Genomic DNA, 27,788 nt, shown 5'->3' with positions numbered 1-27,788 from the left:
CGTGTGTGTAGCGAAGGCAATGTTGTGTTTACTTCCGGGTTATCGTGGCTGAAAACAAGAGGGACGCAAACACGCCCAGAGCGCTGAGTAAAGCGGATTAAAGTCCCGCAGAGATGGCTGGGAAGGAGATGGATCACATTCCAGGTAAATAGAAATCTTATTTTACATTTTAACTCGTGTTTGATTTAAAGTCCTCTCAGCTGCCGTCGTTCATTACAGCGGCCAAATTGTATACAGTACATTTAAAAAAAAAGTTCTAGTTTGAAAGCAGCGCTAAAGTCGAAACGTCGAGAAAATGACTCGCACATGTAAGGTTCATTTGATTCAATACGATGCATTGTTTTCCAACTAAAATCGTGATTGTTAAAAATATTTGTGTTTTAACTAAGTGATAGGCATTGGCTTTTGTGTTCAACATTTGGTGGTGATGAATTCGTGCCAAATAACAAAACTAGGAAATAAGCGAAAACATTTTCCTCTATCATGATTTTGCAGAATCCGGCGCAGTTTTCACATTTGGGAAGAGTAAATTTGCAGACGACGTCCCGAGTAAATTTTGGCTGAAAAATGATGTTCCACGAAAAATAGCCTGTGGTGATGAACACACCGCCTTATTAACAGGTACCCGCTTGTCTCTCCTTTGTAACAATTGTATCCTGGGCATCTGATAAACAATACTACGAGTTTTGTTTACAAGCGAAAATATTTTGTAGAAACTCTTGTGTTTATCTTCACAGAAAATGGGAAACTATTCATGTTTGGTAGCAATAATTGGGGACAGCTCGGTCTGGGATCCAAGATGACAGTCAAGAAGCCCACTTGTGTCAGAGGTCTGCCTTTATCAACCAACTGTGTCCAGCAGACCGATCCAATGTGCACTCAATTAATGCTTCGTGTGTATTGTTTGTGTTTAGCTCTCAAGTCGGAGAACATCAGACTTGTGGCCTGTGGAAGAAACCATACGCTCATTTGTACAGGTCAAAATCACAAAATCGCATGGAGGTTTTTTTTGTCACTGTCATTCATGTCTTCCTTTCATCTCTAGCTCAGGGGCATGTGTACGCCACCGGCGGGAACAGTGAAGGTCAACTGGGGCTCGGCGACTGCGATGAGCGGTCATCCTTCCAGAGACTGAAGTTCTTTGATACCTGCGGCCCAATCAAAATGCTAGCTGCTGGTTCAAACACATCAGCTGCCCTCACTGGTGAGACACTTGAGGACAGGCATGTCAGCTGTTGATGGCAGTTACAGCTGCAATGACTCATGGGAGTCAAGTCAATGATATTTCCGTAGCACCATGATCAGAGATGATCATTGTGCATATGGAACAATTCAAAAGGCACACTCATCATACGTGAAATAAAACCAACTGGACCCAAAATGAGCAAGCATTTGGCAGCGAGAACAAAAAAAACTCCCTCTTGGGAAGAAACTCTGGCGATATGAAGTGGTAGGACAACATTGCGCAAAATTCCCATGATGATACTGGCCCGCTTCCAACATCAACGTCCCTTGTCTCACTCCTGTAAATGTGAAGCAAATCATGATGAATGGTGTTTGTCTTTCTTTTTTTCCCTCATCTCAAGAGAGTGGTGAGCTGTTCATGTGGGGGGACAACTCAGAGGGTCAAGTCGGCTTGGGGAAGGAGAGCCATGCATGTTCGCCACAAGAAGTCAGTGCGGGACAGCCCATCGCATGGGTGTCTTGTGGATACTACCACTCTGCGTATGTGACAGGTGTGATAAACTATTTAGAAACTATTTCTCGAATATATTTGTAGTAACAATAATATATTTGGAAGCAGATTGGTGGAATGGATGCGTTCTGCTTGTCTGAACATTTTGGAAATGCCAGAAACAAATATACATGTATATACGTATATAGTGTGGGGCCTCAGTTTACGAACGCCTTGCCTTACCAACTTTTTGGTTTACGAACGTTAAATTTCTGAACATTAAACCTTGGATTAAGCCCTACTTTTCACGATACACACCCCCCACCACGGCTGGCGGAGTAATCTTCGGCGGAAGACCACCAAAGCACACGACCGAACAGCGCCCCAGCCGGCCTGCCTTTCCACACCCCCTTTATCTGAATGCACACGTCGAGAGAGAGAGAGAGAGAGAGAGAGAGAGAGAGAGGAGGGGGGGGGAGGAGCGAGAGAGAGAGAGAGAGAGAGAGAGGTTTTTTTACAGATACTTTTGCTGTTATCGGACCGAAAAAACCCCCACCACAGGCTCGTGTTCAGCCGAAGAAGACACAAAACAAAATTACAGTCGAGGAGAATATCATTGATAAACACGAACGAGGTGTGCGTTTGTGGCGTCACAGGTGCGCACCGCGGCTTTCACATGAATCTCAGCCTGACACATTTCCCACACTGTGTGTCACTTCCCTGAGAGTAACTTGCTACTACCATTCTACAAATAAAGAGCCCGGTACCGATATGCTAAGTCCACCATTGCTACCATCCTTCACAACAAAGATTACACAAAGGCGTTATTTACGCGATGATTTCACGTGGCTAATGACACAGAACTTGTCACGTGTGAGTTGACAGCTGGGGTGGGGCTGCCGCCCCTTCCTCCGCCAGCTGCGGTCAATCCCCTTGTCACCCATACTGGCACATTTCAACGAGTCGCTGTCACCAGTGACATGATTATGACGCCTCGCGCCGCGCCAGTGTTTGGACATGCCAGCACAAGAGTTTGCTTCGCCCGAGGTGATTGTTAGCCGCGATCGCATAAGTTTGTTGCTTTCCGGGATCGCGAGTTTTTTTCAACCCCGCGTGCCATTTTATTTTTCCTAGCTTGATAGGCTGGACGGATCGCCCCCGCCCGCCTTCTTTTGTCGCTTGGCATGATGTTACCCTTCGATCCTTGAAAGCAGCATGGAAGAATTTGTGATGTGCAGGCTTTTATTGAACAGTTCCATCCAGAAAAGACTGTGGCTATGAGAATTATCAACATGATGAATGATACTGTGATGCCTCAGTTTCGTAAGACCTTACAAGTCAGAAAGCAACAGGTTTCAATTAAGAGCCATCAACGACCATCACAAATGTAAATAAAGTGACGTTATTATCCAGTGCAGTGTATTTCTTTCATTACAATACAATAGCACATTTATTATACGTAGAATAAGGTATGTTGTGTGTAGTTTTAAGGCTTATTTAGTTGAAAATTATTTTTATGGAGACCTGGGAATGGTTTATTCTCATTTGTATGTTTTCCTATGGGAAATTAATTTTTGGGATACACACTTTTCGCCTTACACACTGTGGGAACCAATTAAGTTCGTAAGCCAAGGCCCCCCTGTATATTACATGTGGTCTATTCAGCAATGCAGTCAGGCAAACTACCACGTAGTTTAGTGCACACTATTTTGTGTTTTAGTCAATGAAGTCCTTGTTTTTTTTGTTTTGGGGAAATATGTATTTGTGACTGTTAGCGGACGGAGCTCTGTACACATTCGGAGAGCGAGACAGTGGTAAACTGGGTCTCGGAACAGACCAGCTGGCTCGTCATCGATTGCCTCAAATTGTGAAGAGCATGCCTGAGCCGGTCACTCAGGTGGCCTGTGGTGGCGGACACACTGTGGCCATTACAGGTAAGGAAAAAAAAAAACCAAAAGCATTGTGTTGAGTAGAATTTTCGGCAGCACGCAAGTTTTCTGTCTTCCAGAGAATGGAGTTTATGCCTTCGGCCTGGGTCAGTTTGGTCAACTGGGCCATGGCACATTTATATTTGAATCACGGCTGCCGCGCCAGATCGAGCACTTCAAGAAAGGTCGAGTGTGCCAAGTGGCATGCGGCGAGAACCACTCAGCGGTCATCACAGGTTCTGGTTCTGTTCCATATTTTCGGTTAAATGGAAAGCAAAAGCAAACATTTTAAACTACTTTAAATGATTTGAAACTAGGGCTGCAGCTAAGTCTTTTAATAATCAATTACTCTGAGTCTGTTGATTAATCAGGATAAAAAATGAAAAAAATCCACACCATTATTTTCATACATTAATTATGTTTCACTTACTTCGCTAGTTTGTTTTATAACACATCAGGACAAAAGGCACACATGTTCAGCATTGTTTCACAGTAAAAAGGAATTAAAAAAATCATTCAACATAACGATAATCACTCTGCTCTCATTGAGGACTAAACAAACAGGAGAATATTTTGGCAGTTTAACAAAGGAAAATATTTTTTTTACAATTGGTGGCAGCTATCTAAGCACCTTTTAAAAGTTGCACAAACACAATCTTTTTTTTTAAATTAATTTATTTTTATTAACTCATTCACTGCCAGACGTGCAAAAATATGTCCACTCCAGTGCCATGGTTTTTGTCATCCATCCATCCATTTTCCATACCGCTTATTCTTCATTAGGGTCGCGGGGGTTGCTGGTGCCAATCCCAGCTGTCTTCGGGGCACGAGGCGGGGGACACCCTGAATTGGTTGGCAGCCAATCGCAGGGCACACAAGGACAAACAACAGTCACAGCTAGGGACAATTTGGAGTCTCCAATCTGCCTGCCATGCCTGTTTTTGGAATGTGGGAGGAAACCGGAGGACCCGGAGAAAACCCACGCGGGCCCGGGCAAACTCCACACAGGGAGGCCGGACCGGGACGCGACCGGCAACCTCTGCACCGTGGAGCCGTTGTGCTAACCACTTGACTACCGGGCCGCCTTTTTTGGTTTTTGTCATTTTCATTCAAATTCCTGGACCCACAGAATATTGAGTTTTTGGACTACATAAACATTCAATGCAGCATTAGAAACCTTAGACTCTCTTCTTTCATCAGAAAAAAGTTAATTCCTAAATTAGATGGGTGTGGAGTTATATGAGCTTGAAATGAGGGTAGCTGTCCAAAATACAATGCAATACATACATAGTATTGGTTTATATAGCGCTTTAACAACTGCTGAAGCAGGACAAAGCGCTAACATGGAAAAAGGTGAAATGCTGCCCCCTTGTGGAAGGGAAAACATTGCCAGAGGCCATGGACAACGCTTTATCGACACCCATGCATGAAAAAACAAAACCCGAACAAATTCGGGAATGGCGCTCCACGTCATAGTTCCAATTCCCGAATAAATTCGGGAATGGTAGGGAATGAATTAACTTTTTATTATCTTACCACCCTATTTCATTCAGGTGCCATGTAAATAAAGGTCATTTCTGCTTTCAGACGGGGGTCTGCTTTACACTTTTGGTGACGGCAGACATGGCAAACTGGGTTTGGGTGAAGAAAACTTCACCAACCAGTTCAAGCCAACTCTGTGTCCACGCTTCATCAAGTGCCAGGTCCAGGAAGTATGTCATTTCCTTCACACAAACTCACACATGTGACATCACAAAGCTGGAATGATGGAACCGCTTGCAGGCGGTTTGCGGCGGTTGCCACATGGTCGTGCTGGCGCGACCCAGAGACGCGAGCTGCGGTGCCGTCTTGCTGGAAGATAATGACGTTACTGAGGATTACATGGAGAAGCCGTATGTGGAGCTACTAGGGGACTTGGGCGACACCACCAACCCGGCCCGCGTTCGCCGCAGGGAAAGGGTGGGTTGAACACGTGCACCTGTACTTGTGCTCAGGCATGGTAAGGCAGTTTTATTTACAGTGTATTGTGTGTTTCACACACAAGGGAGCTCAAAACAATATTGAATTCACCGAATTTCACCGAATTTATTTGGGAATTGAAAAGAGTGAGGTGGAGCGCCATTCCCGAATTTGTTCTGGTTTTTTTTCTTCGGGTGGTGTCGATAAAGCGCTGGTCAGACCTCTGCTAAAAAATTTCCCTTCCACAAGGGGGCAGCATTTGCCTTTTGTCCATGTTAGTGCTATGTTCCGGCTTCAGCAGTTGTTGAAGCACTATATAAATCAATATGTATATACAGTAAAGTCTCGTTATATCGATATCGGATATATCGATAGTCCCGGTTATATCGATACTATTTCTATGCACGCACGGAGAAAATTACATGCAAACAGGGTCGGATATATCGATAGTCCCGGTTATATCGATATTTTTTCGGACTCCCTTGAATATCGATATAACGAGACTTTACTGTATTGTATTTTGTACAGCCGCCCCTATTTCAAGCTCAGCTCAGATAACTCCAGACCCATATAATTTAGGAATTAACTTTTTTTTGATGAAAGAAAATAGTCTAAGGTTTCTTACACTGCATTGAATGTTTAAGTAGTCTTAAAACTCAATATTCTGTGGGTCCTGGAATTTGAGTGCAAATGACAAAAATCCTGGCACATCTGGCAGTGAATGAGTCGGCGACGGTGAGCCATAAGGTTTTGCGAACAACAATCTGCTTTACTTTATTGCTAAAATTCATTTATTCGGTTATGTTCTGATTTAGTTCAAGCAAATGGTGGTTCAGCCAGTTTTTAGTTTGCTATAAAGAGTGACAGAAGGCCACCATTTAGTGAAGCAAAGTATGTTTTACAACATGTTGAGCTTTCTCAATCGCACCACCAAAGGAACATTTACCGGAGCAGTTTGGCACCAAATCCAGAACATCCCCCACGGTGACATCAAGCTACCTCCAGCCACCTCCTCCCATCTCCAGCCACACCACCGTGCCCAACCTGCCTTCATCAGAATTGGCCCACAGAAAGGTGCTCCATAGCGCTCATCGACATGGCAACAAGGGTATCTACCTCACTCCATCTTTTCTGGTTCACAGACCCGCAAACACTAAGTAATATGAAAAAGAATGTGAAAGTATTAGACATATGCTGAATTTTTTACTTATCGAGACATCCTTAAAAATGAAATTCACCACTTTTTTCACACTTGTCCCTTAAACCATGTTATCCATGAATAGAACCGACTGGAGGCCAGGGTGACGACGTTGTGGAGAGTCTGAGTGACGCAGACAGTGTGAAAGGTTTGGGAGAAACGACGGATTTCCTCAACATGGTGAGTGAACAAAAAACAAATATCAGCCAAGTGGTGTTTGCGCTTACGGCTACTTTCATGTTTTCCGGTAAAACAGACCCATTTGATGAAGATGGGTCCTGGTGATAAAACGCTCACGCTTTCTCCACTTCACAAGGTGACTCACACGTCTTTTGGGTGACCCTCTTAGGTCTTTATACGTGAGCTTCCAATACAACAGATCTTTTCCGTATTCTGCTGAGGATCAATTCGTAGTCCTGTCACTGACCAGTGTCAGCTCCAAGAGAACATCTGACTCTTTCCCACCTTGTAGCTATTCATCCTCAAGATTTATGACTTGAGATTATGTTCATATTTCTGTTTTGCCTTTCCTCACTCGCTAATGCATGCCTCTTTTCTATCCTCTTTGTCTCCGGTTCCTGGTATAGAAGAAGGGTAAACACGGTAAAACCTTAACGGTTCAGAAAGAGAAACCTTTAAAAGAGAGCAAAGTCTCGGAGCGACCCGGCTTCTCTTCAACGTCGCTATCCCGTAGCCGTGAGGTTGTGGCTGCTCGCAAAGCGGCACCCAACAAACTCACGAGGAGCTCAAGCGTTCGCTCTCAGAAGAGGAGCAAGCAGGACAAGGAGAACCGTATCGCAGATTCCAAGCAGGATTCAGCAGACTTCAAGAAAACAGCGGGCGGACGGCAGATTCAGATTCCGACCTCCAGGATTCAGCAAGGGAAACTCGAAGGGGAACAAAAGAACATTTCAAAACAAACCAAAGGAAAACTACCACGACTCACAAAGCAGCTTACAGACTTGAGTTTGAGCGATGCGCTTGAAGTAAGCCCACGAGAGCGGCCCAAGGGGAAAACCAAATCCAAGAAAATCTGCTCCAAAGGTCCCCAAACATCAGAAAACGAGAGAAACAGAAAAGAGGCAGAATGGAAAAATGCTAAAGATGCGTCCCCTTTGCACCTGGTTTCTGGAGCCGCTTCGTTGCGGCAGGAAGTGGCGGCTTTCACCTTGCTTTCACCGTCTGAGAGCAGCCACCATGTCACTTCTGACAGAGTGACCCTATCTGACGGCAATCACTCTACCTTGAGCGTCAGCAGCAGTCCTTCATCCAAAAGAGGAAGACAAAACTTGCAGGACTCAGTCAAGAAGGACAAGGAGGACACTGACCAGGATGGACAGTCATGGGAGGAAGAAGAGGAGCGGATGAGCAAAGTGACAAGTGCAAGTGAGCGAGAGGTGACGGCAAGTCAAACCTCTGAGAAAGTCACTGAACAAGATGACAGTGACACTCTTAAGCCAGAAGACAAGTCAGGAACTGATGGGGAGGAGGAAGACCAAAGTGGTGACGAGGAAGAGGACGAGGAGGAAGAAGAGGAAGACGAGGAGAAAACACAAACCCCTGGAAAACAAAGAGTGGATGAAGAGCAAGAGAGCAAAGATGTGAGTGTTGAAGAAGAGACAGAAGAAGGGGAGGAAGAGTCAGGTCATGAATCAGAAGCTGAAGGAAAGGAGGAGCATAGAAATGAGGAAGGGGAAGAAGAAGATGGAGAGGAAGAGGAAGGAGAGGAAGAAGAGGAAGGAACGGAAGAAGAGTCTGGTTCTTCAAAGGAAAGTGACAGTGACATGTGTGAAGAAGAGGAAGGAAAGGAAGAAGAGTCTGGTTCTTTGAAGGAAAGTGATAGTGACATGTGTGAAGATGAGGAAGAAGAGGGGGAAAGCAGTGAGGAAGGAGAAAGTGGAGATGAATCAGTAGAAAGTGAGGAAGAGAAGACTGAAGAAGAGGAAAATGAGGAGGAGAATAAAAGTGAGGAGGAAGAGAGTGAAGAGGAGGAGGATGAGGAGGAGGAGGGCAGTGAAGAGGAAGAAAGTGGAGACGAGGAGGAGGGGGAAGAGAGTGAAGATCAGGAGACTGCAGACGAGGATGAGACTGAAGCGGAGGAGCAAGAAAGTGAGGATGAAGAGGAAGAGGAGGAGAAGGAGGAAGACGTAAAAAAGAAACGGGCTAAAGCTCAAAGAGCACCGAGGTCCGGATTCAAAGGTAATGCAGCTAGCGAGTCAGAAGAGTTCTGGGATGATGTTCTTCCGCAGTACCTCAACCTAAGATAACCCTGACGGAATAATTTTGTTCTATTTTGATTGGAAACCTTCATGCCGTAACCAAAGCAACTGTTCTGCTTTATTTGATTTGAACCTGCATTTTGTAATAAAGGATCCTTTTTTATATTATTATATGACATTCAGTATTGGTCCAGCATTTTAGTACTGGGATTTGATTAGGGACGTAGGGATCCTCTTCCACTTTTAATACCACCATTACCCTATTTTCCGGTGGATAACGCGTACCCAAAAGCCTTGTTTTTTTTCAAAAGATAGCCCTGCGCCCTATACACAGGTGCACCTTATAGGTCAAGTAATATAAAACAGGTCTCGCAACTACTGTCAGCAGCCACCGACTCCATTTCCCCCTGTAGAAGTCGTGTGCAAACCCAGCCTCTACTGTCGCGCCTTATAATGTGGTGTGCCTTATATTTGGAAAACTTTTATATCTATGTAGTATGTTTAGAAAACCTTTTTCATTCATTGATGGTGCGCCTTATACATCGGAAAATATTCGAAGTAGTGAAATAATACTAAATACAAAAAGCACAAATGGACGCTGCACGTTTAAGGATGGATCATTACTACAGCAAGAAAAATCATTGAACAACTCCAAACCACTTTGGTATGTTACAAAATATAAATTCACAATACAGCCGCTCCCCTACTTAGGAACATTCGAGTTACGAACAACGGCACATTCAAACATTTTTGTAGTAACATATCGGTATGTAGTATTCTCTCCAGTTGTACACGTACATATCTTTATAAAGCACATATTTTGTTAAATGTTTATTTTTCAGTACAAACCAATACAGATTACTAATACAAGCCTTAAATATACCTATGTAATTCCATACAAAATATTGCACTGAAGCAACTTACAAACAAATTCACCTTACGAACAACCGGTCAGAACGTATCTCGTTCGAAAGTTGGGGAGCGTCTGTAAATATTTAGCTAACAACATGACAAAAGCATAATAATTTTTCACCTGAATGTTATTATGATTGCTTTCCACTTGATCTAGGCTGTACACATTCTGCTTCAATATGATTGGTCGCATATCGCAACGCAGGACAGGAACATATCGACATCAAGCTGAGAGTGGTGATTCTGAAAACAAAAAACAGCTATCGCCTTATCATTTGGCAACCAAGGTGTGCAGGGTGAAATGCATTTAATGCCCTGAAATACTTGCGTGCAAATGTTGGGTCAGTCGGTGCTTCTGATCCTGTTTAGGCCAGCAGCCAAGGCTTTGAAGGCCCCAACTCCTTGGCGTGGATGTAATTCTTTGATTTGGGAAGTTTTTTGTGTACATGCCGTATGTTAGAGTAAAAATTCAATCAGGACTCGCACGCCGTTGCTGCAGGATGAACCTTTTGAATGGCCGCATTCAGTCGCAGGTGGGGCTTGTTTTCTTCCTTCAACCAGATTTTTCTGTTGATGATCCCAACACCTTCCTCTCGTCATTTCCCTTCAATTCCTGCAGTAGCGTGAACCGCTGCTACTCTATCAGTACTTGTGTTGTGATTAGCTTTGGTAGAGAAATACTTTGGAGTCTTGAATATCTGTGTGTGTGTGTGCGCGTGTGTGTGTGTGTGTGTGTGTGTGTGTGTGTGTGTGTGTGTGCGTGTGCCTGCGCGTGTGTGTGTGTGTGTCATAGCTTCACCCCTGTCTGACTAAGAACACAATTGAAAATGCAAGATGGTCCTTAACTGTTGTGCTTTGTTTGATTCAAAATCTGTTGTCAGGACTTCACCAAAGATTCTGATCAGAGTGACAGCGAAGGTGAGGAAGATGAAGAAGATGAGCCTAATCCGGATGACGATGCAGGAGGAATACCTGTGCGGGGATTGGGGGAAGCTCTGCAGAATGTTGTCAAGATGTCGGAAGACTTTCCCCCTGTTGGACAGCCGCAGAACAAAGCGACGGAGCTTTTCAGCACGACACCAGAAAGCAATGAGGATGACAACAATACCGATGAAAAAATATTTGGTGACGTGCAACCTGCCAATGGGACGGCAGATGTCTCAATGAGCCAGTCAGGCTCTACCAAAAAAAAGGTGAACGCTTAAAGTATAAATACTTTCCAAATCCTTTTGATTTGGATTCAATTATCATTTGGACAGATGTGTGATGCTAGTAGGATTTGACAGAATTTGTCGGGTTTTTTTGTTAACTTCAGATTTCCTTGTCCTCTTAACGTCATTTGATATTGAAGCAGTGTTGTAAAATTGCTCCCTGGCAAACATTTTATTTCTGTCCCCAACTGTAATTCGGCCCAAGTTTGAGATTTACAAATGGCCACCACGTTGCTTCACCACGTGTACAATTGGCGCCTTCCATGGCAAGCCACTCCAAACAAACCACACAGTAAATGGCCTGCTATTGCCAGGCAAAGTCAACCAATCGTGGCTCACCTGTTATATGAGTTTGGTCATATGACACGTGAGCTGAGCTGTGATTGGTTATTACCTGAACCCTGAGAAATGTATTTTCAATCTAGAATAAGTGGCAAAATGGCCGCCCTTGAGATTGATAAAAAGAAGTGGATTTTATTGCTTAACTCATATACCACAAAATATTTATTGTGGGCACATTGAACATGTTATTGTATTGAGCTTTAGTAGTCGTCTGTCGACTTAGGCTAGCTTTTGCGCATGGTGACTTCCAGTGCGGCCGTCCGAATTAACTTTGCACAAAACACCCGCGTTAGAATTTGGGTGTTTTAATCAGTGTTGGTGTCAGAGAAGGCCTCCGCTGCTTGACTTGTCAAGAACAGACCATGTTTTGAGACACTTGCTCGCATAAATTATGCTCCGGAGGCTAATCTTTTTTAAACTGACGCTGAACTGCAATCATGGATGAGAAAACTTCTTGTCCGGTGGGCTTTTTGAAGCGCTGTTGTTAGTTGATGATTGGTTTTCAAAAACTACAAAGCCTAAATTGTCAAATACTGATAGCCTCACGTCTGTCTCCATAAACAAGGAGCCAAATAACGATTTAAAAAAATTAAAAAACTTTTAGGACACGCTCCATATAGACATTGGTTAATTATCAATGTGAAAAAGGTGACTCTTATTCTGTGTGCTCTCTTTCAGCAGTCACTATTCAGGCGTCTGTCAAGCTCTAGTTCACAGCAGGACCACAGACAGGCTCCATTGCCTGTTTATCTCGGCAGTACTGACTCACAAAGAAACCTAGCAAGAAGACTGTCCTCTGGAGCCTGTAATCTCCTCTGAGCTCCAGTGTGTGTGTGTGTGTGTGTGTGTGTGTGTGTGTGTGTGTGTGTGTGTGTGTGTGTGTGTGTGTGTGTGTGTGTGTGTGTGTGTGTGTGTGTGTGTGTGTGTGTTTGTGTGTGTGCGTGTGCGCGTGTGTGTGTGTCTTCGTGCCTTAAGACTGATTGTCTTGCCATTTTTTTTACATATTGGACCACATTTGCACTTTTAGTATGAGCTGCATGTGTATTGTTGCTGCAGTTTTATTCACTGAAATGTGTCAAATTTGGCAAATCTTTTTATTTTGCAATGTTACAGGCGCCACAGTGACTGGTTAGCACGTTTACCTCACAGTGCAGAGATGCAGAGTTCAATTCTGCCTATGGTCTTGGTGTATGGAGTTTGTATGTTATCCTGCCTGCATTTTGTCCCGTTGCCTCCCACATTGTAAAAACATGCATGGCAGTCTAATGGAACACTCTTAATTGTGCCAAAGTGTGATTATGAGTGTAAATGGTTGTTCTTCTGTTCGTCCCATGATTGGCTGGCAACCAGTTTAGGATGTCCCCTACTTTCTGGCCGAAGACAGCTGGTATAGGTCCCAGCATGCCCCCGACTCTTGTGAGAATTAGATGAAGAGAAGGGATGTATGTAATGAGTTAGAATTTTCTCTTTAATCTGAAGTTATTGACCACTCCAAATTGTCCCTCGGTGTGAGTGTGAGTGACTGTTGTATGTCTTTGTGTGCCCTGCGATTGGCTGGCAACCAATTCACGGTGTACCCCGCCTCGTGCCCGAAGACAGCTGAGATAGGCTCCAGCACCCCCCCCCCCCCCCCCGACCCTAATGAGGAATAAGCGGTATGGAAGGTTGGTTGTCAGATCTCCCAGGCAAGTGACATGCAGACTAAATGTGTGCCAGAGCTTAATCGTGGCGTAGAAGTCATTCTTCCGTGCTGTGATTTCCGTCTGACGCCTGTGCGGGTCTCTGTGAGTCCGTGTGATTCTGTCTCCGTCCAATCTGCCGCAAAGGCTACTTCTATAGCACTGGGCGCTGACGCACTTGAAAGACATCAAAGCACTTGAAAGGTGCACTTGAAAGGCGTACACAAGTCAGCGCCGCGGTGCGCACGTGTGACACCACATATGAAAAAACGGGTGGATGGTTGTTAATGGGTGAAAGGCAATATCAGCAAAGCATTTTGATACGAACCAGAAAAAATACCAACATGTCGCACAACCTGACTGATTTCATTCTGTTTCAAAATCTTTATTTGGCGCCCCACGGTGGTTAAATGGTTGGTCCATCCACTTCACAGCATAGAGGTGTTGGATTTGATTCTGGCTTTCCTGTGGAGCATTCGAATGACAAACATGAAATGTATACAGTTGAGAAAAACGTTTTGTGTGAACCCTTTGAAATCACATGGATTTAATCATAACATTAGCTCTTATCTTGTTTTACATAAAATTAAATAAATGTGATGAGATTGAAGGTGGTCACCCTGCGCAATAAAAGCACGAAAACGTTTTGAGATTGCATCGATGTATTCTCAGATGCGGCGACAGACGAAGACTGCACCAATAAACTACGAATTCATGATATGTAAATGTATTTTAAAAGTCGTTACGAAACAAAAAATCACCCGACAGTCTTCCAACCAGCAGGTGTCACGAGTGAACAAAGCGCTTTCTTTCTTTGCAAGTCGTTGACTAGTCCCGGTAGCTTTGCTGCAATTTTCACGAACAACTCCTATGTGAACGCTGAGAGTCTAATACGGCAAAATGGACGAATATCATAACGAGGTTTGTAGTTGTGTCATTAACGAGGTTTGTAGTTGTGTCATTCCTTTATCGCGGTGGAAGAGCTAAAAGCGTGTTTGCTTATGTCAGTGAGCCAGCCTTTAAGTTCGTAGGAATAGTTCGATGGAACTTCAATAATGACATGCTCTTTGTGTCTGATGCATGGATATCAAAAGGGTACATTACTACTAATGCTTTTGGTCTATGTATGTATAGTGGGCCAACGTATGTCTTTAAAGGTGATAGAAAAATACTTTCGACAGTATTGCACGAAAATTACTATTCATCATATATTGCTGTTTTCAGGGCACATTCAACACCGAAGAAGCCGATAACATTGTTAAGGAGGTAATTTAATTTTGAACACCTTATTGATATTTATAGACATGAATATTTTGTATATAGTACTATATTATACTATGTGAGACTTGACAGCTGTTTTGGGAAGGGCATCAATCAGTACACAATATTTAACACATTGCCACTGGGTTTTAATATCTATGGAAACCCAAACGAATCAAAATTAAATAAACGTTATGAAAAAATACCTTTGTCATAAACAACAGCCAATTTTGTTGTCACCATTAATTTATAATTAAGAAATTGTTATGACATTTGTTCTGACTCTTCAATGTAGCCACAAGGGTACACAAGCCAGTGTCTTTTTGTGCCGGTCCCAAGCCCTGATAAAGACAGAGCGTTGTGTCAGGAAGGGCATCTGACGTAAATTTTTTGCCAAATCAAATATGCAAATCAAACCTCTGAATCTCATACCGGATCGGCCGAGGCCCCGGTTAACGATCGCCATTCGCACTGTTGACCTTCAGGCTGCCGGTGAAAAATGGCCAACTGTTGGTCGAAGAAGAAGACAAGGGAGGTGTGCCCTTAGGAAAAGAGAGAAATGGAATGCCAAGAGTGTAGAACTAAGAGTAGGAACTTTGAATGTAGTAACAATGATAGATAGAGGTCGAGAGCTGGTTGACATGATGCAGAGAAGGAAGGTAGACGTACTGTGTGTCCAGGAGACCAGGGGAAAGGGAGCAAGGCGAGTAGTTTAGGGTCATGGTTCAAGTTGTTCTATCATGGTGAAGACATAAAGAGAAATTAAGTTGGGGTTATCCTGAAAAAGGAGTTTGTTAGGAATGTTTTTGAAGTAAAAATAATATCAGATAGAATGATGAGTCTGAAGCTAGAAATTGATGATGTGATGTTAAATGTTGTTTGTGGGTATGCCTCACAAGTAGGATGTGAGTTGGCGGAGAAGGATAAATTTTGGTTGGACTTTGATGAAGTCATACAGAACATCCCGAGAAGTGAGAGAGTTGGAATTGGTGGAGACTCCAATGGACATGTTGGCGCAGGAAACAAAGATGATAAGGAGGTGATGGGCTGGTTTGGACTCCAGATGAGGAATGCTGAAGGACAGATGGTGGTTGACTTGCCTAAGAGGACGGAAATGGCTATTGTGAATACTGTACTTTCTTTCAGAAGAGACAGGAACATAGGGTGAGCTATAAGAGTGGCGGCAAGAGTACACAGTAGACTACATTTTGTGTCAACGGTGCCATCTGAAGGAAATCAGTGACTGCAATGTAGTGGTTGGTGAGAGTGTAGCCAGACAGCATAGGGAGGTGGTGAGTAGGATGACGCTTGTAGTCAGTAAGATGCAGAAACCAACGGCAGAACTGAGGACAAAATGGTGGAAGTTGAAAACGCAAGTGTTGCATGACTTTCAGGAAGGTGTTAAAACAAGCACTGGGTGGGCAAGAGGTCCTTCCAGATGACTGGCCGATGCCAGCGAATGTAACATGTCCAGAGGAGAGAGAGTGACGATATCGGGAGAAGGATGCTGAGCCTTGAACTGTCAGACTGAGAGGAACACCTAAGAGGAGGTTTATGGATGTTGTCATAGTGGAGATGAAGGTAGCTGGTGTGAGAGAAGAGGATGCACAAAAGCGGGTTAGATGGAGGAGACTGATTCGCTATGGCGACGCCTGAAGGGAAAAGAAGAAGTTCTGACTTCTTCACTATTTTGACTCAAAATGTCATATATATGTCATGTATATATGTCATATATTGATTATTTTGACACTGTTATTTGTTTTAAAAATAACATTTATTTTCCAAGATGTATTAAATAAAATGTTTTGTCTATTTTTCTTTCACAATGTCCTTTCCACAGCGCCGTATTTCTTACATCTTCTTTTCCTTTCGGCTTTTCCCATCATAATGATGTTTTTCAGCACAAAGACCTGGTCTGGCCATAAAAGTTAATGGGTTGAACCTCTGAGGTTGGTCCCAATGACCACTTAGCATTTGGGCGCGTAGATGCTGGACTATTATGTTAATTTTCACACACCACTCCATTAAAAACGCTCTGGTGCTTCAATCCGCTCTAAGGCTGATGCGTTAATATCCACATAGCTCTCAAACTGGCTTCTCTCTTGCAGCCATTCTGTCTTGTGGCCTTCAGATTTCTCAGTACATTACTGTATTAGTGAGCGCTAAGGCCTGACTGCTTCTTCTCATGTCTGTGTAAAGGATGAGCAAATTATTTAACTGGCTCCCCCTCATGTGATGTGTTCGACAAACCAAGTCATTGTGTGGAAAAAAAAAACATGAAATAAAAAGGCCATTGTGGAAAAGGTCATCATGAAATTAAAACTTGACTTGATGTAAAGTATTTTTCAAAAGTGTGTCATGCTTAAAATAATCTCTGTGATATTTGATTGAATAATATTACCTTATTTCACACTAATTCCATAGTATTTATTTGTCAATTTTTTCACATTTTTATTTGTTTAATTTTGACTCTTTTGTCATCCATATTAATTTTCCTTTTCCATTATATGCCAATTTTTATTTTACAGTGATACCTCGGTTTACGAACCCCTTGGCTTATGAGCTTTTCAGTTTACGAACGTTAAATTTATGAAAAAATTACCTTGGCCTACGAACTTTACCTTGGCGAACTTTCTTCGTACACGGCGCTGTCTCAATGAGTGATGTGTCGTTCGCGAACGAGCCCGTTCTAACAACAAAATTGCAGCCAACTGTTTTTGTCCTCTATTCCCCGCCCCCAGTCTTCGGTTAAAGCCACGTGATTAGTCAAGAACGAAGCAGTGAGGGGAGGTGGTTTAAACATTAAAGAGACAGGCAGACGACAATGAGTTTCAATTTTGAGAGTTCAAACGCAGAGTGTAGACTGCAAGGTTAAAATATCCCATCAATCAAGCTCCACAAACAACCCGCACAAGCCATCTGTACTCTTAATGCAAAAAGCTATCAACCCAGCTAAACTGAACATAATTGATGAGGAAAAAGGTAAAAATATCACAGAGAAAGCACCTACATGGGATCATTCCTCAAGATGGTAAAAGATGGCTACATTCCTCAAGTGTTTGATGCTGATGAAACCGGCCACTCCATTCCATCAAGCCATCAATGACCATTACAAAGGTAAATAAAACGACTTTATTATACTGTATAGTTTATTTCATTAATTATAATACAATAGCACATTTATTATACATAAAATAAGGTATATTTTGTGTAGTTTTAAGGCTTAGAAAATTAGAAAGTAGAAAATGATGTTTTATGGGGACCTGGGAACAGATTATTCTCATTTTAATGGTTTCCTATGGGAAATTTATTTTTGGGATACACACTTTTTGCCTTACACACTGTCTGAATAATAATACACCATTTGATTTCAAAGCGCCTTTCAAAATTCTGGATCAGTTGTTCTGTGGGTGAGCAGCGGCTGCCACACGCGCTAGCGTTCACTCAACCCGCAAGTATATATTAACTTTTGGGATACACACTTTTTGCCTTACACACTGTCTGGGAACCAATTAAGTTCGTAAGCCAAGGTATCACTGGATTTTATTTTTAAACGAGAGGGCCTGAAGCATGTGTTAAAAGACGCTCTGTTTGCCGCTTCAATCTGCCCTGTTGAGTCATACACTCTCTGCTGCCATCTGACATCTATGTATGTGTTTGTGTGTGGGTGTGCTTATGTCTCTCAGTGTATTGACAATGTAGTGGGCGGCGATGACTACAACCAGAATCTGGTGAACAAATGGACCTCCGCCATCGTGGAGCGCTGCCTCACACAACTGGTCAAACTTGGCAAACAATATAAGTTCATCGGTGCGTTTAATGAGGAAACGTAGTGAGACCTTGATTTATGATGCACAAGAGTGGTTGATTTTTTAAATTTTATTCAATCTGATTTATAGTAGCAAATGACGAGGCTTTGGTTGTGGTGTGTGTAAAATCTGCGCCATTCCGAAGCCAAAATGTTCGATAAAGTCCATACTGTGGTACAGGGAGTATTCAATAACCTGATATGCACATTTTCAAGATACAGGATGTCACTCGATCAATTCTCCACTTTGATTTTTGAGCATAAAAGTTACAATTTCAGCACAAGATGGGGGCAGCAAACCATTCATTTCTCCAAACAGCAGTCTGACATATGGCACCTTTAAAGGACAACCGACGCCTCCGGGACCTTCTGAAACTCGCCATCTCCGAGGTCATTTTGAATTGGTGTTTTGCATTTGTCTAAAAATATCAGCCTGCATGTTTTGGGTATTTTAGATGCTATAAAACATTTTTCTGATGTCAGTTAGGAAACCAAAAGAATAGTGTCGGTTGTCCTATAATAATAATAATAATAATAATAATACACCATACTAGAGCAGCGTGTTCGACCGGAAACAAATTCCTTGTGTGTTCTACATACTTGGCAATAAAGATGATTCTGATTCTGATTTGATTTCAAAGCGCCTTTCAAAATTCTGGATCAGTTGTTCTGTGGGTGAGCAACGGCTGCCACACGCGCTAGCGTTCACTCAACCTGCAAGTATGAAGAGCACCCGTCCCGTTAATGTGGTGTCATAACACTGAATGCAACAAACATTTGAACGAAAATAACACTTTGCATGGTTGAGTTACAAGCATCATCACACAGCAAAATTAACGTACAAGTCACGGTCACACTATCTTTTATTGGAATACTACTGTATTGACCACAGATTTTTTTCCCTGTTCCTCTTTTGTCTTTTTGCATGTCATATTTGTGATTGAAAAAAAAGAGACATGTTCTCAACTGTATGAAATTGTTTCTCCATAGTTACGTGCGCCCTGATGCAGAAAACTGGTGCTGGGCTCCACACGGCAAATTCCTGCTACTGGGACACGGCAGTGGACGGTACATTAAAACCGTCAGTGAGGCTGATTTTAAATCCCACTTGCATGTTGACTAATGCCCTTGCGTGTTTGCAGTTAGTTCCACAGTGCGGTGGGAAAGCCGCACCATGTACTGTGTGGTCAGCGTCTTTGCCGTCGCCGCTACATAGAATGCAAGAGTGCAGCATGTTTCTGGGTACGTGAAGAGGATCTCCCCAGTGCCACGTCCATACAGAGTCTGGCAACGCACTGTACGGGTATAAGTTTCGGGACTGTACTGTATATATTGAAGAGAAAAAAATTGGGGATCATGTACAGGAGCACATTAAATTTTGTTGTTCACGTAACAGTGTCAATAAAACATTTATATTCTATACTTTAGTCTCTTGTAGGCATGTGACATGTCAGAAATAATATTCATCTGCGCATCAAGATGAATATTATTTCTGACATGTGGTTTACAATTAAAAGGACGAGCATCTCTGGTGTATTGGTTTAGATTTGTTCAATGACTGTTTCCATTCCTTTGGATTTTTTTTGTATTTGTAACGATCCTGTTCAACTAATTTAACAGCTTTAAAAACCTTTTTGGAGGTTGATATCAGTAATCTAAACAGACAAGAGGGGAAAAAAATGCAAAATCTTCCACACAAAAAATCATATTAAATGTTTGATTCAATTTGAATCCTCCAAGCATGATGATTTTGAACAATTTAAAGTAGTGCCCAAGGATTTTAGCAGGGACTCAAATTTAGTTTCTCTGTAAAGTGGCAATTTTAACATGTTAAAAGATTATTTGTTTCATGCGTCAAACTTTGACATTTGAAAGGCCTATTGGCAAGCAGATTTGACATGTTTACAGCCATACACCAACATTTCTTTCATTTTTTATTTTCAGAATTATTTTGAAAAATGTTCACTACAAAAACAATCTTTATTACCAAATTTTGCCCAGGGTTGTTATCAATCTTTGTCTCTCGCTCTAAGATGCTGTTGGAGGCAGTTTGTCATAGTTACCATATTTTCTGGACTATAAAGCACACCGGATTATAAAGTGCACCTTCAATGAATGACATACCGTATTTTCCGGTGTGTAAGGCGCACCGGAGTCGAGTGCACTTTCAATGAATGAAAGAAGGTATCTAAATATCGAAAAGTTATACAAATATAAGACAAACCACATTATAACGTGTTACAGTATAGACTGAGGGTACACACTACTTCTTTTACCGGGGGAAATTGAGTCTGTGGCTGCTGACATTAGTTGCGAGACCTGTGGTGGCTCAATATTACTTCACATATAAGGCGCAGGGTCATCTTTTGAAGAAAATCAAGGCTTTTGGGTGTGCCTTATACACCGGAAAATACGGTAGTTTAAAACATTTTCATATATAAGGCGCACCGGATTATAAAGTGCAAAAATTTGAAGGCTTTTCGGTGCACTTTATAGTGCGGAAAATAGGGTATAACTGTAGATATCAGGTTTTTTTTTTTTTTTGCTCAATCAAATTGTTGAACTCTGTTGCACCTGGGTCTGAAGAAATGAATGTTTTCCTGTTTGTAGATGAAAGTTGTGGTGGGATGGCTTCTGAGATAGAAATGAGTCGTAACAGTGCATGAGAGCCAAATGAATGACAAAAACAGAAGTCGTTGTGCAACCAACAATTGATGCAGTGCTAAAGCAGAACAACGTCAACGTGGAAAGTACCACTAAGTTTATTGCTCTGCATTTGTGCAACAATGGCTTTTTTTTGCAAAACAACTGGTGGGAGCTAGATGCCTGAGCTTCCGCAAAATATCAAGAAAAGATCAGTGTCAAAAGTAGTCAGGAAACGCTCCAGGTTAAAGTTGATGCAAGCGAATCGTTTTTAGGCTACCTCAGAGACAATTCTCAGGGCATCGATGAAAAGGTTTCTTCAGCCGTCATCTGTACTCCACACAGAGAAGAAACCTTTTCATCGATGGACCACTCCTGTACGACTGAGAGCTTACACAGATGAATTCTCAGGGCATCGACTAGATCCCAACTGGATATGCTTATTTTTGAAGACATGATGTTCTAGCCTTGCGTCAGAGAGGGCTTTATGATTTCAGGAACCAGTTCCAGATCGAAGACATCAGCAGGCTGTCGCTGCCCAGATTCGAAGCAAAACATCACATCATCCAAGAGAAGAATCCAGTTGTGATCGATTTAATACCCAGAGAAGGCAACCTGGGTTCATTAAAGTATTCACGGGCATGTTCGAACATATCTTTATGACAACTGACCCAGTCGTTGAGGGCCGTGTTAAAAGTTTTCTTTGTTGAAGATGAACTTGACGTCAGCCTCAGAATGGGACAAACACTGTTTCTCCAGTGACTTTCGCAGCTGTGGTGGCCCACAGAGGAACACTCCAACTTTGGTTCTGCGGAAATGCAAATTGAAGATGCTTATTGCAAATTCTCATTTTGGAATCTGGAGAATGAATTGATGACCTTCAAGCGACAGATGTAATCTCACCCAGGATGCTTGGATGCGATGCTGGTAAACTCACTGTCCCAATTCGGTTTTCCATAAAGAGTTTTCTGCTTAAGCCCTGTGATTGGGTCGTTCTCCTCCTCGTGGTGTACCCAGAAATGTGCCGCCTTAAAAAAAAAAAAAAAAAGGGTTTCTTAAAGAACACTTCTGCTTTCGCAGAACAGGAAAACATTGCTGGGGGCCAGAAACCTCTTCCTCCTTCCAGCGGGTCAGATAGATGTTGTAGCTCAAGAAGTCTGTTACACTCTTTGCCGCCATCTGGCTCTCCAGCGACTGCAGCAAGTCCGCAAACCACTCGAAGGCCTGAGTCTCGGGGCAAAGCCAGTAGAAGTAGATCTGGAGAGGAACATGATGGAGATGTTTATGCTTCTTAGTCTCACAGAGGTTCACGAGCACCTCCACTCATGCCAGTGGTGGACGTCAAGGCCTGCAAAGCATTCTCTGCTGGCCTAAAAATATCTGAATCACACACTGATGTTAATTATATTTTGTGTCTTTCAGCTTCCTTTCATTACTTTTCAACTGTTGCACTGCTTCCAGACGTGTGTTTTCGGATTTAGCGGTAAGCATTTAACCAATCACATTTCAGTCATCATTTGTTACTGGGGTCAGAAATCTACCTGGATGCCTTCACAATCAGTTCTGCGGGCCCTGGAGCATAAAAATCAATGGCGATGAAGCTGTTGCTTTAACCAATCAGAGTTTGAGTTGGTAACCCAAGGCCTGCTGAAAGGCGCTGGCAACGTCAGTTTTCGCAAATTATGATTAACTAGTCAGATGATTGGCTAGTCACTAGACAATCTCAGTATCACTTTCCGCTAGTGATAAGTGCATACTGCCTAGAGCTAGCAAACTTTATTGGTAGTGAGCTGCAAATACATTGTGTTGATTTAATTGCAGTTTTGTCAACCCCCAATTTACCGTTGGAGCTATTTTCAAGACCGACTTTTCATTAAAAAAATAGACATCATTAAGAAAGGTCAGTCAGTTAATTTAAAACAGATTCTTATCTTACAGACAGTGTATTGTCGGTGTTCAAATACCTGACATGTTTCGGCATCTACTTCCGCCTTCGTCAGAGTGTCCAGTCATCTAGGTCAGTCAGTTATTTCCTGGCTAATGGTACCCTCTAGTAGACATGTCGTAGATCACGCCACATTTTTTTTCAGTCTGGATTGATTCAGACGTAGCACTACCTAGCGATGAAATCCACAGCCCGCCCTCATGCAGATCTCGCAATCATGAATTATCTTCCTGTTTGCTTGTAGCTGATTTTAATTCAAAATGATCACTCACATGAATGCTTGTTGTAATGTATTAAGCGTTTTATAATGGTGGACTTTAGCAATATCCATCTTACTTTTTTAGTAAAGACGTCTTTGTCCTGGATGCGTTTGTACCACACGGACTTGAGGATGGAGGCAAAAGGCGTGACACCGATTCCCGCCCCCACCAGCACGACCACCTGGTACCGGAACACGTCCTCACTGGCAGTCCCAAAAGGCCCGTCGATGGCTACCCTGGAATGAACCACTGTAATTCTTTAAAGCTGAGGCAAGCAGACGAAATATCAACATGCTTCAATCCTTCTGGTTTTGTATTTCTGTGCAAACGTTTTAAAAACCGAATGATGTTTTGCATGCCTAAATGCTTCATGTTTTCTGGTCCAAACAGATTTTTTTTTTTTTTTTTTTGTCATCAAGCGGGATTGCGGCACAACACCGATTTGATGCTGCTCAGATCAGGTTGTTCCTATTGATGGTTACTGGCATCCCTTGTGTCTGTACGCTCTCTTTAAACGGGAAGAATTACAACGGCACAATGGGCCGCAAAGAGTGAAGATGAGCCCCTTAGATGCCTTCCCCAACAACTGCTGCTTGCTGCAATCAAACATAATCAGACGCACTTTATCAAAAAGAGAGTGTGTTTTCATACTTGGGCAATTTCCAAGCTTCCTGAGGCTCTATTTTGTCCCCCCCGCAGGCTTTGTACAACGACTGTGTCCAGTCCCCAACAATTCGAATATGGGCACTGAAGTAGTCCTCCTCCGGGGCTGAAGTCAGGGTGAAGGGGTGCCACTCCAGCCTGGAGACAGACGGGCACTGGATGAAGACATACTGGCCCACCTCCATGTGGAATCCTTTCCTTTTCATCTGAAGCTCCAGAGTTTTGGAGGGATGCATCACCACCTGAAGGCCCCACATTGTCAGATTGGACTTTGAGGACATGGCAATTTCACATTTCTCCTTGCTATGTGGTTACCTTTGTGATGACCACTTTTTGGTGGGATCGATAGATTCGAACAAGCCTCTCGCATATGTATAAAATCATGGGTCCCACGATCCACTTCCAGGTCTGGAAAAAGGTAGGATGAAATTAGGCACAGGGTTCTGTCTAAAGTCAGCAGGCTTGGTCATGTACCATTGGTGGGTTTCCGGAAAAGACTGGAACCGCGCAGTCCGAATCATTTCTTCCCCATTCCTCAAACTGCTCCGCACAGAGGCGTGGGTTGTTTGTTGTCAGGCTAGACGATGTCTGTCCTCGCACGATCCTCCTAATCGGCATAGCACAAATATTGATGAACATCATGAAAAATGAGCTTTCTCCGTAGGGTGTCCGGGCTCTCTCCCCTAGAGATAAGGTGAGAAGCTCGGTCATCCGGGAAGGGCTCAGAGTCGAGCTGCTTCTCCTTCACATTGACAGAAGCCAGATGAGGTGGCTCAGGCATCTGATTAGGATGCCTCCTGGATGCTTCCCTAATGGACGACCCAGGACACGCTGGAGAGACCATGTCACCCAGCTAGCCTGAGAACGCCTCGGGATCCGCCAGGACAAGCTGGAAGAAGTGGCTGGGGAGAGGGATGTCTGGGCTTCCCTATTGAAGCTGCTGCCCCCATGACCCGACCTCGGATAACCGGTAGATGATAGATGGATGGATCATGAAAGCCAACATTTGATTTTAGTGCCTTCCTACCCAAAGCCGTGGAAGACCAGTCCGATGAAGAAGAGGACAAAAAGGTGATGGGTGTACCAGAACACCTCAAAGTAGGACCGGCGGATGACCTCCATGGAAGAAGTGATGATGAGGATGAGGGACAGCGTGATGACCACACCAGTCACACCGGCGATGGTGGAGAACATGACAATGGTTGGGTTCTGGAACAAAAAGGTACATTTTAAGGACTGCACCGTTTTGTGAGAAGCATTTGACCCACCGTTTCATTGGACCTGATGGGGTTGAGGAAGGACGCGTTGTCGCCGTTACCAATTTCAGACAGAATGAAGGGCAGAAGGCTGTCGTTGCGGTTCAGCTGAGCGTCCATGAAATACTCAAAGTTGAACAAGTGTGCAACAATATGCACGGCTAAAAAAAATGAGGACAGCGTGAGGTCAAAGAGGTTTCGCGACACATCATTTTTCACAGCCGCCAACAACGATACCTGTGTGAAAGGCGATCATGTATGCCACCATTTTGTGGAAGGTGATATTTCTGTCCAGCTGCCGAGCGGCTGTGCGACTGCAGAACTAAACGCTTATTCGGTTACAGAAAAATTCAGAGAGGCTGAACAAAGATGGAATGTTTTCTACCTGGATGGTTCCCCGCATGAGGGAGAGGAGGTTCCTGCAGACAGGCAGCAGGATGAGCATGCAGTTGAAGTTGAGACAGGCGGCTGGAGCTCGGGCCCATGACAAAGCTTGCTGGACATTAAAGATGCCTTTTGTTAGCTCCAGTGGAATCAAACAACCAACTGAGCTGACAAATGATCTAAATTTACTTTTCAACTCATTCACTGCCATTCCCGAATCTATTCGGGAATTGTAAATATGACATGAAGCGCCATTCCCGAATTTGTTCGGGTTTTGTTTTTTCTTGCTTGCCTAAAGCGCTAGTTAGACCTCTGGCAATGTTTTTCCCTCCTACGAGAGGGCTGCATCTGCCTTTTGTACAGCCGTCCAAATTTTAAGCTCAGATAACTCCAAACCCATATAACTTCGGAATTAATTTTTTTTTTTCTGGTGAAAGAAGTGAGTAAGTTTTATTAGGCTGCATTGAATGTTTGTGTAGTCCTAAAACTCAATATGTATTTTGTGGGTCCTGGAATTCGACTGACAATAACAAAAACTCTGGAGTGGACACATTTTTGCAAGTCTGGCAGTGAATTTATTCGTCTCACATTTGTTTTAATTTTGGAAAGGAAATAGAAAAAAAACAAGGTCGTTCTAAATGTGGCAATAAAAATATATCGGTGGTGAAGCTGAAGTGAATTTGAGGATGAAGACATAGGAAGAAGCTCCATACTCACCCCGAGCAACACACGAGTGTAGAACCATTTGTCAACGAGAAAGGCCATGTAGTAATGGACGAAGAGGAAGGCATTAATGGCAAGCCAAACCAGCTGAAGCAGACAACCACACACGCATTGACTTCATCTGATAACACTGCTTTCATTCCAACAATTTTAATGAATTAGGCTGCGTTCATGCGCTTGTCTGGTGTTTGCCTCGAGACAAAATATGTGATTGCTTCAACTGAGAACAAATACCACGTTCCATGCGACATTATTGTTGTAGGAAAAGCCTGTAATAAGTAAACAAAACACACTCCCGTGTTATAACTGGGTTACGGTTGTGTTCAGAATGAAAGAAATTCAAACTGAGTTGGAACATGTCTTTTAAAATAACTGATTAATGCCTCAAAAAAGATTCCGTTGTTCTAACAATCGTTCTCCCTGCCATATTTTCCCCTTTTTTGTCCTTTAAGCAGTTTTGTGCTAACGTTGACTGTGACTGCTCTTGGGCCTTCCGAGTTTCATCTGAACAAGAAGAACCCCAAAGAATGGCCCTTGCCCCCATACAATTATTGTTTCAAGGTGATCTTTTGCTTTTCTTCACCTAGAAATGGTACCTTAGATGAGGTAAATGGGCCGGAATCAACGCAGAACATTTAGGCTTCTACGAGAAGGCAATCATGAATCTTAAAATGTATTGACAGCGCATAAAACCTTTGAGCGAATGCAGAATTCTCACAATGACAAAGACGGAGAGTCCCTCGTTGGCCGCCAAGTTTCCCATGCTGAGTCTGGGTGCGAGCTTGGTGCTGGTGCAAAGCAGGAGAGTGAATACACACCCTTGAAGTTTCAGCTCTTGTTTGGAGCAATTAGGGAAGTGGATCTGAAGTGATGTCATGTTAGTCGATGGATTTCTTCACTGAGTCATTTAGAGTAACAACCCCCACAGCATAACACACGAACAGCTCGGACATAACTGATCAGGTTCGGAGCTGTTAGTGTGAACATGCTTCCTTTGACTTTAACTTCACCCGGCCTTAAGTGTCTGATGTGTGAGGTCGACAATTAGGCACCACTTCTTCACATTAGAATGTCCGCTGTCATCTTTTAAGTGACTGTTGAGAAGGAACGTGACATCGGATGTTAAAGATGTGGAGGAAGTGGAATATTTCAAAACCTAAAGCAAACACAGAGTTGCTTTAGGTTTCCTGTTTCAAGCTGCACCTAGACATCAGTGATGCCAATAAATGCACAATCAAAGGACGTAGACTGTATTTCACCTGTTTTTTTGTAATTTTTCTATTTATGCGGGCAGTAAATCACAGAGGCTGGCAGCCACTTTAAATTGCTTTGGTGTTTCAAAGTATGGGATCTTATTAACGTGACCTTTCATTTCAATTCAGCATGATTGTCATTCTATTTAATGTTGAGTGGAGAAAATAGGTACATAATTATAACGTGCCGCGATGATTGTTCAGGTAAAAAAAAACCTTGCTAATGTTTTGTTGTTTCTTTCTTTTCCGTCACATTTTGGATGTCAGTTGTTCACTAGCATGAGTGATCATCCAGCGTCCAATGGGATAATTAATTAGAAGTCCTTTATTTACTACAAATAATGTACTGATATCTTTGTTCAACGAGTCATGGCTGTGACATTTTGAAGGGCAAACTAAATGCTTTTTGTTATCAACTGTGTTTTAAAAAGTTGACATTCATAGAACAGAATAACAAAGCAACCCCATAT

At 42.9% G+C, this 27,788-nt stretch overlaps 3 protein-coding genes across 7 annotated transcripts; 2 read left to right on the top strand and 1 right to left on the bottom strand.

The window, feature by feature from the left end:
* The first annotated feature begins 47 nt into the window (after window positions 1-47).
* On the top strand, window positions 48-10,937 carry rpgrb (retinitis pigmentosa GTPase regulator b). 3 transcript variants are annotated; one of them, XM_088999013.1, is made up of 15 exons: window positions 48-144; window positions 496-621; window positions 738-830; window positions 915-977; window positions 1,046-1,204; window positions 1,587-1,736; window positions 3,451-3,609; window positions 3,684-3,839; window positions 5,191-5,315; window positions 5,386-5,562; window positions 6,499-6,670; window positions 6,846-6,940; window positions 7,017-7,076; window positions 7,348-8,959; window positions 10,773-10,937. In XM_088999013.1, exons 1-15 carry the CDS (start codon window positions 114-116, stop codon window positions 10,790-10,792), a joined length of 3,198 nt encoding a protein of 1,065 aa, XP_088855139.1. In that variant the 5' UTR covers window positions 48-113; the 3' UTR covers window positions 10,793-10,937. The 3 variants fall into 3 exon arrangements, with proteins under 3 accessions (XP_088855139.1, XP_088855131.1, XP_088855147.1); XM_088999005.1 differs by lacking the exon at window positions 10,773-10,937 and having other exon boundaries at window positions 7,348-10,759; XM_088999021.1 differs by lacking the exons at window positions 5,191-5,315; window positions 5,386-5,562; window positions 10,773-10,937 and having other exon boundaries at window positions 6,499-6,636; window positions 7,348-10,763.
* A 1,328-nt stretch (window positions 10,938-12,265) lies between these two features.
* LOC148903277 (dynein light chain Tctex-type 3-like) lies at window positions 12,266-19,611 on the top strand. 3 transcript variants are annotated; one of them, XM_088999046.1, is made up of 6 exons: window positions 12,266-14,044; window positions 14,348-14,389; window positions 18,070-18,193; window positions 18,471-18,581; window positions 19,182-19,259; window positions 19,334-19,611. In XM_088999046.1, the coding sequence occupies exons 1-6, from the start codon at window positions 14,024-14,026 to the stop codon at window positions 19,405-19,407; spliced, it is 450 nt and encodes a 149-aa protein (XP_088855172.1). In that variant the 5' UTR covers window positions 12,266-14,023; the 3' UTR covers window positions 19,408-19,611. The 3 variants fall into 3 exon arrangements, with proteins under 3 accessions (XP_088855172.1, XP_088855178.1, XP_088855187.1); XM_088999052.1 differs by lacking the exon at window positions 14,348-14,389; XM_088999061.1 differs by lacking the exon at window positions 18,471-18,581 and having other exon boundaries at window positions 13,994-14,044.
* Window positions 19,612-20,937: 1,326 nt separating this feature from the next.
* cybb (cytochrome b-245 beta chain) lies at window positions 20,938-27,275 on the bottom strand. Its single transcript, XM_088999035.1, has 13 exons — window positions 26,784-27,275; window positions 26,060-26,152; window positions 25,344-25,454; window positions 25,196-25,280; window positions 24,971-25,119; window positions 24,730-24,911; window positions 24,177-24,309; window positions 24,018-24,110; window positions 23,691-23,944; window positions 23,116-23,275; window positions 21,945-22,091; window positions 21,738-21,862; window positions 20,938-21,642 (listed from the first exon to the last, which is right to left on the bottom strand). Exons 1-13 carry the CDS (start codon window positions 26,940-26,942, stop codon window positions 21,525-21,527), a joined length of 1,809 nt encoding a protein of 602 aa, XP_088855161.1. The 5' UTR covers window positions 26,943-27,275; the 3' UTR covers window positions 20,938-21,524.
* Window positions 27,276-27,788: the final 513 nt, after the last annotated feature.

The sequence above is a fragment of the Hippocampus bargibanti genome, linkage group LG01 (genome assembly GCF_051943395.1).
Source record: "Hippocampus bargibanti isolate YZ-2025 linkage group LG01, ASM5194339v1, whole genome shotgun sequence".
Taxonomy (NCBI): Eukaryota; Metazoa; Chordata; class Actinopteri; order Syngnathiformes; family Syngnathidae; genus Hippocampus; species Hippocampus bargibanti.
This window is presented reverse-complemented; position numbering and strand designations above follow the sequence as displayed.